The following is a 10,832-nucleotide window of genomic DNA, read 5'->3' as shown; positions in this document are numbered from 1 at the left end:
GCCAGCCCGCGGCTGCCCCGGGGTGAGGGGCAGGCGGGAGCCGGGGCATGGCCGGGGCCCTCCAGCGCCCCCCTGCAGCGTCCGCGAGGAGACTCCCCCGCTCCTGCCCGCCTCCCCCTCCTGCAGCCCCGCTGCCAGGGCTCCTCTCCTCTCCCCGTCCCGTCCCTTCCCATCTTCGAAGTCTTCCTTCCCCAGCCTGGGTGTCTTCTCGCCCCTTACCACAACCTCTCCTGCCCCCTCCATGCCGAGGGGCCGCCTGTGCCTTCTGGGGTAGGGAATGCCCAGCTCCAGATACTTAGCACGCAGATCACTGCATCCCTGTGCCCCCAGCACCAGGGCACAGGCGCTGGCTGGCGAGCAGTGGGACAGGATCGGGATTACAGGGGCCTTCGCATCTTTCTTTCCTTTCTGTCCAGCTGCCATCCTTGCTCTGCCCGACTGGCCTGCCTTGAAGGCTTCCCTACTGCAGCCCTTTACGCAGGGCACATGCAGCTCCTGGATTCAACGGGACTGCCTTTATTGTGGGAGCTGTGGTAGGGGTAGAGAAAGGCCTCTAAGGGCTGAAAGGTGGATGGGTCTGCTCTAGGAAAACAGTCTACAGCTGCAGCAGGCTGTCAAGCACCTCCTTCTTCCTCCTCGGTGCTGGGAAACAATTTGTTACTAGTGTACAGTGGGGCCAAGCACTGTTAAAACTTCCCACCACCACCACAACAACCAACAGATATTAGGGAATTCATACCACAAAGAGATTTTTTTAAAGGATGCTGTGAGAAAATGATTTGACCCTATTGAAGCCAGGGTCATTTGCCTCGTGCAGTCGGAGCATAAATCCCTGTCCCCTGGAACTGTGGGTGAAATAATTTTCAGACACAGTTGTGTAAGTCTGCAGTCGCATGCAACAAAGCTACAGACATGTTGTAGCCCTGCTGAGAAATCACACTCAGCCTCAGACTCCTCCAAACTTGACTCAATCTCACCTCATTTCCATTATCCATTCTTTTGTCTTTCTGAGCAGATGGTCCTGTCCTTTGAAGAACTGACTATCTAGCTCATCACTATCTTATAGCATGCCCTCTGTCATAATTGTTGCTCCTGAATGCCAGGCACAGGACCAGATATTCTTCTGTTCCCTGATTCCAGTCTCATCATATCCAAAGTTCAGTTGCAATTTGTTCTCATAATCATAGCTGAATACCCACTTCTCATTCCTCCATCTCAACCCTTACCTATGCCTTCGTGCAGACTGGTCCCTGTCTCATCAAAAGCTGGCTGCCAGCTGCTAGTCAGACTTCAATACAGTAAGTTTAGTCTCAGCCTTTTCTCATTTCCCTGTTTTCAGTCAGTCTCGGCACCCATCATACACTTCTGATCAATTGTGATGTATATTTTATGGATGGCACATTAAGATTTCCCCCCCGCCTTTCTTAGTAATATTCCAGTAGCTTGGAGCGGGGGTCTGGGATGACATTGCTCTGATTATTAAAGAACAGATGCTGAGTGGACACACTATAGCACACCCCTAAGATGGTGCTCTCTCTAATATAACTGCTAAGCTGACACTTTTGGAGACACAATGTAACTTTTTCAAGGAGGTGTATCTACTTTTTGAGTTAGTAAATTCCATATTTCGGGTCTGATTGAGTTTTTAATAACTTGTGTTTAAAACAGTCTCAGAGGCTGAGTATAGTCTTATTTTTACTTATTGAACAAACACCCAAAGAATAAGTGTATTAAAATGTTACACATCATCTGAAAATGATGGCTCTCTTCCTTTGGGACTAGTGTTGTTCTGTTGTGCATCTCTATGAAGTTAAAGAGAGAATAAATCCATTCCCAAATGCATTATTCTAGGGTGCTCCAAACAAAAACCCATCTGTCTTTTGATTTTGTTTTCCTAACAGATACGCAAGTTCTTTTTTCATGTTTTAAATGCATATTCTGTCTTAGAGTACTTTTATTTTGTATATTTTAAAAGAAATGTAAATAATCAAAATTAAAATAAATCATGTAAATACAGAGCAAATAGATTCACCATGTATGTGGAGGCAATATCCATGTAATATTTTGAAAAAAAAAGGGATGATTGCTGCTTTCACTACCTCACCTGTCTGGTGAGCACTAAATCCATATCCCAGGACTACGTACAACAGTCTAAGGCAGGCCTGTGTAACTTCTAAGGGGCTGGGGGTTGCATAACCTGTGGCTTTTGGCCCCTCAGTCCCATTCCCTGATTGTGCACTGTGCACCTGCATGGTGCCACTGCGGTACTGCACGCCCACTTGGGCAACCCCTTCCACAGCTGCAGTGCATCCTCAGCTCCTCAAACCACTCTGCACCACACTTCCCTGCCCCCTGAGCTGGAGACAGGAAGGAGTGGGGGGCAAAGGCACCAGAGACCCTGGCTGCTGTTGCATCTGGAGTGACAGAGGGACTGGCAGACTGGCAGGAGCCTGGGGGGAGGGGAGGTTGCAACTTGTGGGCTGTATGTGGCCTGCAGGCCACCAGTTGGATAGCCATGTACTAAGGTATAGAGAATCTATGGTTCCTTTTCCCTTATAGAGATGTGTCCACTAGACTGCAGATCCAATTTTGCTACCAGACAGCAGTAACCTCCTTTAAAGCAGGATTCCTTCCTTTCTTCAGAACTAAATTGAGATCTTGAGTTAGATTTCCTTTATATTATTCTGAGTGTGCATGATATTGTACCACAACTCAGCATACGAACATCTTTTCTCTTATCATATATCATCCATCTATTTTTTCTGTTCAGCTCTTTCTTGCAGACACCCACATGCACACTCTTCCATCCATGTATGAGCATCATCAAATATTGTCTGAAAGCACCTTGCCCCCAGTTTCCATTTATTTATTATCTGAACATGTTGAATCTTTAATCATCTAAAATATAAACTAGAATCAAATGAAACACTCAGAAGCCTGTGTTCTGCAATCCATTTCTCACATTTTGGTTATTGCATTTTATTGTACTGATCCTGCAAATGCTTTCATATGTGCTTAACTTTACACCTTCATATCAATAATGTGATATCCTAGTTGGGGCTGGCTGGGGTTGTAACGTCTGAATCTGAATCTACTTTGTGCCAAAGTTCATGGAGTGGTCACCTCTAGGCTTTTGGTTCAGATCCGTCTCTGCTTTGAAATTTGATTTAATGTTTATAATGCCTTATTGAAGATTGTCTGCACTTCCATTATAAACCTGCTTCTTGAGAAGTTTATAATGCAGCCATACAAAATATTTGCCCTGAGCTAAATCATGTAATATAAAACTTAAACCACCAAATGAAAAATATAGTTTGTCATTTAAACGACAGTAGAGAACAACTTTGAAGTTTACCTCTTTTCTTCACTCATGTAACTCAGAAGTAAATTTAATTACAAAACGTAGTTTGGCAAGCAAATAATCATGAAGGTAGACATATTTATTTGGAGTTATTTTGAAAAAGAATACAACAAATTAAAAACATCCAAGATATTAGCTTCTGACAAACAGAGATGTGCACTGTGACTTTATATCAAAGTAATCCCATTAGTTTTTATTGCAGATCTGGGAGCAAAGCTAATATGTGATAGTTTCTTTATCTGGTTCTAGTTCACGCTTTGTCTATTTGTAATCCTCTCTTCTCTGGCCTTCCTGTTTCTCAGTTATCTGCTAAAGTAGTGTCTGTCCAAAATGAGGCTTTCATGTCATCTCCTCTCCTGTTTCTTTGGCTCCATCAACCATTTCCCCAAATCTCCTAGATGGCTTCCTGTCTTTTACTGCCCTGAACTCAAGCTTCTTTCCCTTATCTTTAAGATCATGCATACACTTGCCTTCCTCTACAGCTTTCTTTCCCCATATGTTTTCACCTCCTACAATGTACATCCTCCTACTCACTCTCACATACAATGGTTTTCTCTATCCTATAAGGTGCATTTCTACCCTGCCTTCTGCTGTCTCCAAAATGCAGCCACATATATCTGAAAGAGACTCTTTCTCTTTCTTTTTTTCTTTCTTTTTTTCTTTTTTATACTGGAAGATCTTTTCCTCTTCCATAGGCTTTGTTCTGTTCTATTCAGTTCCTTAAAATGTGCCCCTCATTGTGTTACCAGTAATCTCTCCTGGAATCTTTTCTACATTTACACAACTCTTTCCTGCCCCTTTTTCTCACTCAGCCATCTCTCCAAACCTTCCTTTTCCTGAACTATTGTTTGTGGCTTGACTTGCCGTTGTTTTTCTTTTCTGAATTAGGCTGTAAGAAAAGGATATGTGAAGCATAATTGAATTTGTGGCAATATATTACCCTAACTGATATTTAATGATAAATTAGTAAGAAATAACAATACCTGGTAGACTAAAATGATTCTTAAGTAATTACCAATGATGAAAGAAATAACACCTATAGTTCTGTCTGAAGCTAAGGATCTGATCACATTCCTATTGAGAGCAAGGATAAAACCTTCATTGGGTATCTACACATGTATTTATACTGGCTTAAGTTTACTGCACAGTAAGTTACTGCACAGTAAGCAGGAATAGACCAGTGTCTACATGTGCAGGTTTTAAAGTTAGTCCCAAGTCAGTCCACACAAAAAGTGTTACTGTGCAATAAGGTGTCTACACATGCATTACTGTGTAGTAACTAAACAGGCATAAATTTGATACCTGTATGATGCAGGTATCAAATTTATGGTCAAGTCAGCATAAGTCGCCATATTTACTGCATAGCATGGGCATGCATGAGTAGAGGTGCACTCATACTGAGCAGTAATTTTGGTTACTGCACAGTAAATGTGCACTTGTAGATGCACCCACTGACTTCAAAGGAAGAGAAATCATGCCCTAAATTATGATAAAAGTTCCTTAGATAATAAGCTGTTTTTATCAATTTTAGTTTTTCACCTTATTTAGAAAAATGATATACCAGTATTTGTGTTTCAGTGAAGATAACAGCTCAACATAAGACATAGACAGGCCATTTGATATGTATGGCTTCACTAAATGAAAGACATATGATCATAAAGAATACAAAATAGTGTTAGATTTATCTTTGTATTTCCAATCTTTTGGTGATCTTGGCTAGAAAAATTAATGTCTACCTCATCAAATCTATCCATCTCTATACATTATATATAATTACATTACTTTGTTATTGTATATTGTGGATATTACTTCATACATTTACATTTTATGTAATAATGCTAGAAAGGATGAAATGTTATTAAGAAAATGGAAGCTGTCATCAGGATGCTGCATTTTTGTCATGCACCTCCGTCCGCTGGAATGCAGCAATCACTGTAAACAAGCAGTTGTACTGCATTCATTACAGATCAGGTTCCTGTTCTCAGTCATCTTTCATCTTCTTCAGTAAATGTTCTCTATCATAATTTTGTCTGTCACTTATTCCAGCTGATGTTAAATGTCTTTTCAGCTAAATGCTTGGTTGGGTTATTTATTAACTCGGGAACATTTGCAATGGCATACACACCAAACGGAGGACCCACTTGTAGACTATAGTGGATTGACCAGAACTCTAAGAATGGTACTTAAAAGGATTAAACTTTAGGCTACAGATTATCTCAGGTGAGTTGGCTTCCCCTGTTAATAAGGGTAATCAGGAACTCACAAAATTGAAGTAGCAACTAATATGTAGATTTTTTTTTATTCAAAGGATTGTGCATTTCAACTGCCATCTGATCCAGCTAGGTTAAATGTAGTCGATTTATGTAGCTCTCACTCGTGTTGTTGTATCTTAAGGCTATGAGGTCAGATATGGAGGTGGCACTTAGACTTTGTATTAGCAAATACTATTTCAGATAGGGCTTGGAATTAGAGAACAATACTTATAATGTGTTTAATCTAATGGACTCAATTCCTGGAAGTTGTAGCACTTTCTTTTAATATTTTTCCCTTATTGCCACTTCTGTAAAAATTCTGCTGTGGAAACACTGCCCTTCACAGAAGGATGCTTTGAAAAAGAAAGATATTCACATTTTTGCTGTTATTTTTATCAAGAAAATTCAGTTTAAAAGGAAAACCTATGTTAGCTGTATAGCTGGAGAGCCAACAGAGTTCTTGAAACTGAGTATGTGGGGCATACTGCAGACATGTCAAGAAAACAAGAGGTAGGTGATGGAAAATTTAACTAATAGACATTCCTTAAACTTATTTGGGGGGTGGGGGTAGAGTGAAGGTGGTCTGTGAAATATTTATAGGAAAGGCCTATTTTGAAAAATTGTTTTGGTTCTCTATTTTCTTCCTGTAATTCTCACCACCTATGTTTTACTGATACCGGGCATGTCTACACATGCGTTAATGCGCATTTCCTAATGCACATTAAATGTAGTACCTCCAATGTGAGGTAGTAAATAAATACTCATTAGGCTGTCCTAATGCGCAGTACTTATAGATTTCATAGACATTAGGGCTGGAGGGGACCTCACAAGATCATCAGTTCCAGCCCTGTGCCCAAGGGGCAGGTAGTCAGCTAGGGTCAAAGGATCCCAGCAAGATAGACATACTGAAAGTGTATGCTTTTAAAGTTAGGTATCCAGGTTGTAGCCATACTGGTCTAGAGGAAAAAGCAATCAGGACTCGTAGTAGAGATGATATCTTTTATTAGATCAGCAAGAGTTTTGCAAAAAAATGTCTTTAATTGCAAGTTTTCAGGCACAAACATCCTTCATCAGGCATTGGAGGAAAGATTGTAAAAGTTCTCTTGGGTAGAAATGGAAGTTCATATTTCATAGGATTTTACAGAGGAGTCAATAGATGGAAAACTCCTCTGGGCAGTTGGTTCATAGCTGACTTGGAGTCTCTCACCTCTTGTGAGGTTCTGTGATGATGCAAATTACCTCAAAACAAAGGCAGGAGCAGCGTTTCAGGTTTCAGGTGGTCACAGTTGCTTCCTGCTTTGGAAAATATGAAGATTTCTTTTTAAAAATCAGCTAAAATTCAATATCTTCCGTGTATTAGGTATCCAGGTTGTAGTCATGTTGGTTTAGAAGAAAAAGCAATCAGGACTTGTAGTAGAGATGATATCTTTTAATAGACTAACAAGATTTTTACAAACATTTTTTTTCAGTAAACATCTATTGACTCCTCTGTGAAATATGAACTTTCATTTCTAGCCAGGAGAACTTTTACAGTTTTTCCTCCAATGCCTGATGAAGGGTGTTTATGCTTGAAAGCTTGCAATTTAAGTCATTTTCTTGCAAAATCTTGTTGGTCCAATAAAAGATATCATCTCTACTACGAGTCCTGATTGTTTTTTAAGTGACACTTTATGCACAGTAGTCTATTTTACTGTGCATTAGTGTAATTTCATGATTTTTTATGTGACACTTTAATGCACTGTAAAATAGGCTACTGCGCATTAAAGTGCATATTTAGATGCCCCCTCTGGCCTCTCTCCAGAAGTTGGGCACAAAAAATCTAGCTGCAATGGGAGCAAGCTCAAATCATAATTTGTGCCTCTTTTATGGAAAAATTAATATTCAAAAGAAGCTTTCTTGACAATGGCCAGCTAAGATATTCTTTAAGTCTGTCACAAAATCCTGAATCTTATTTTGTGAAAATGGATAGAAATATTGTACTTACTTTCATGTCATCTCCCAGACGCTTTTTGTGTGACAAACTACTTAAATCCATTTAGCGCTATAGTTTCATGATGACTGCGTAACTTAGAATGGATTTCATCTAGAGACTCTGTAGAAAGGAACAGGGTTAAGTAATGTAGCTGCCAAGCAGAAGTAGGGTAGAATGCTAAATTAAGTCGATTTGGGACTAAAACATGCAAACAGGTACATATAGGGTAAACTTTCTGAATGACAACCACAAAAGTGATCTATCTTAGTTTTGACAAAGTTGGAAACTTAAGTGGTAACAGTACCAGTCACATAGGCCTCATATGAAACTGTACAAAAAGGGAAACAAAGTGAATGTGGATGACAGTGCTTACTGAATCAATTGAAGAATCAGTGTGGGCCCATTTCTCTTGGACCTACCCCTTTTGCAAGTTCCTGATGCTTATATCTGTATTGGTAAATGGGGTAGCTGTATGTAATGCTTATTGTACTGCTGGTGTACTTTTGGAGAAAGAGTAAAAAAAAACAATTGTCCTTGTGACTTAATAAAGGAATCTTTGGCTGAATTATAGTCATGCTTTACTTGAATCCCAACAGACTTACATTGCCCAGGTTGCTATAGCAGCTAAAACTTCTTTTGTAAAATTGTCATCAGCCCCTGGCTTTTGGTAACCACATAACCAGATATATTATTTGTTTAATGAAGGAGCTCTTCAACAGGCTGCTTCCAAGTTAGCTGTCCAACAAGTATGTGATTGCTGTGTGTAGTATTTTATTCACAGAGGCCATCTGGACAGGCTTGACAAAGGATTCATATAATTTGCCAGAGAACATCTTGTTTGCTGGAAAAAAAAATCAATTTTCAGTGTTTCTCTAACTGTACTCTGAGATGTTGTTTTTTTCCTTCTCAACTGCTCTCTTGACTTTACAGCACTGAAGTTTCTTTGTCATCATCTCAAGATTGATAAACACAATATTGCTTCCTTATCATGTCTGTAACTAAAATGTCACATACAGAAGAGTATGCTAGCATTAATTTCAGGCTCTAATTATTAACCCCTCATTAAGTTATTCCAAAGTGGCCCATGGTTGCACAGAGATTCCTGCTGCTTCCCTGTTGTTTTTGAGATTTTCTTTGTAGTTTGCTTATCATGCATGTCTATAAACATTCATTTATTTTTTCTTCCACCTTTGGGCCAAATTCCACTATAAGAAAGAACTCACTAAATAACAAATAAACAAAGGTGAGTTGAATTGACGTGGATAAAAGGTCAAAACACACTTATGGGCAGAGTTGCTTTGCTAGTTGCATGTGAGAAATTCAAAACATGTTCAGTTGGAACTGAATGGAAGTGAGGTGGAAATGAGTGGAAGCGTTCAGTCAAAAATACTGTGGTGAGACCAGTGGGAAGAAAGAGTCTAGTTGAAAAAAGGGACAGGCAGGCAGAATCAAAGGGTGCCAATTTCCCCATGAATAATTCTGTAAAAAGCACTTGTATCAGAGCTCAATCCTGTAAAATTCTGAGTATTGCTATAAGGTGCTGTTGAACTGCTACTGAACATTATCAGGAGTTGAGGGAGTTGGCGAAACACTCAATATCTCACCTAAGAGCCCTATACTTTGAATGTTTGAACCCCTCACACCAAGAGCTTAAAAATCAGTATACATCAAAGCGGTTTTTCACTCAGTGGGTACGTCTACACATGCAATTAATTTGAAACAATAAAGTTGGAAGCAGTTTGAGCTAAGGTAAACTACTCCTGGGCACAACATCTATATATGTGCACCTGGGATAGCAGCAATTTGAGCCAAGGTGGAGCAGTTTATACCAGGGCTGCTCCTGGCCTGCTCTGCCCTGAGCTTCAGGTGGCAATGTTGGGCAGTGGAGGGGCTGGCTGAGGTACCAGGGTGCTGAGCTATGCAGTTAGGCATTAGGCAGGAGTCTGGCCCCCTGCTGCCTTGGTCTGACTAGGTGCAATTTATACCTATGGTCAGCATCTACACGTACGTTTAATTACACTGAATTACTCTGCCATAAGCTAGAACAGTTGGGGGCTACTGTTGGTGATGTTGATTGGCTTGCTGTGGCCTAATACCATTGCATGTGTAGATGGCGATGCTTTACTCCGCAGCTAGTCTACTCAGCAGTAAAGCACATGTGTAGATGTGGCCAGTTGCTTCTAGTTAGGAGAGGGCTAACATTGTCAGGCCTCTGTGATAAGCTATCCTGTTGAAAAGTATGTAACAGTATTTAGAAAATGGATCTAATATAATTTTGACATATACATTACACAATATAGTAAAACATTTTTTAGATAGATTGAAATGATATAATTCATATTTAGGACCATGTATTTTATGAATACATGGGCCATGGAAAAGTCATGGAGCAGGTCTTCAAGGAATCCATTTTCAAGCACTTGGAAGAGAAGGTGATTAGGAACAGTCAGCATGGATTCATCAAGGGTAAGTCATGCCTGACCAAACTGATTGCCTTCTAGGATGAGATGACTAGCTCTGCAGATGCGGGAAGGGCAGCGGACATGATATGCCTTGAATTTAGCAAGGCTTTTGGTATGATCTCACACAACATTCTTGCAAGCAAGCTAAGGAATTATGGGTTGGATGAATGGACTGTAAGATGGAGATAAAACTGGCTGGATTGTCAGGCTCAAAGGGTAGTAGTCAATGGCTTGATGTCTAGTTGGCAGTTGGCAACTGGTATATCAAATGGAGTGCACCAGGGGTCGGTCTGGGGGCTGTTTTTGTTCAATATATTCATCAGTGACCTAGAAGATGGGATGAAGTGCACCCTCAGCAAGTTTGCAGATGATACCAAGCTGGGAGGAGTAGTAAATATTAGGGATGTGCGAAGCAGGCCCTATTTGATTCGGATTCAGATTTGACCCAAATCAGGGACAGTGATTTGATTTGTTGATTCAGATCACTGTTCCTGATTTGATTTGGCTGAATCCAAATCTGAAGATTTGATGCTGATTCGGAGAATCAGCGATTTGGAAATACATAGACACAGCTTTAAAAGTTTTCTCCACATACCTTGAGGTACCTGGCATGGCTCATGATTGCCCCCCGAAAATCCAAGAAGCACCAGTCACTGAGCTGGGGGGCCCCCCAGCACACTTCTGGGTCTGCTGCCAAGTGCACTGGGGAGCACCCCATGCTCCTGTGGGATGCTCCATGCGCCCTAGCATCACAGCACTCATAAGCCCCTGCTACCTAGAGGTAT

The 10,832-nt window shown here is 40.6% G+C and overlaps 1 protein-coding gene across 1 annotated transcript in view; it reads right to left on the bottom strand.

Annotated features, from left to right (window-relative positions):
- The window catches only part of NRP1 (neuropilin 1), a 180,954-nt gene extending 173,306 nt beyond the window's left edge, over positions 1-7,648 (bottom strand). The window contains exon 1 of the mRNA XM_019507950.1: positions 7,598-7,648. Coding sequence (XP_019363495.1) covers positions 7,598-7,648 — 51 coding nt within the window. The remainder of the gene's footprint in view (positions 1-7,597) is intronic.
- Positions 7,649-10,832: the final 3,184 nt, after the last annotated feature.

Source organism: Gavialis gangeticus, unplaced genomic scaffold, assembly GCF_001723915.1.
Source record: "Gavialis gangeticus isolate Ggan-Ray unplaced genomic scaffold, GavGan_comp1, whole genome shotgun sequence".
NCBI lineage: Eukaryota > Metazoa > Chordata > Crocodylia > Gavialidae > Gavialis > Gavialis gangeticus.
The sequence above is the reverse complement of the archived record's forward strand: the minus strand, read 5'-3'. Positions and strand labels throughout refer to the sequence as shown.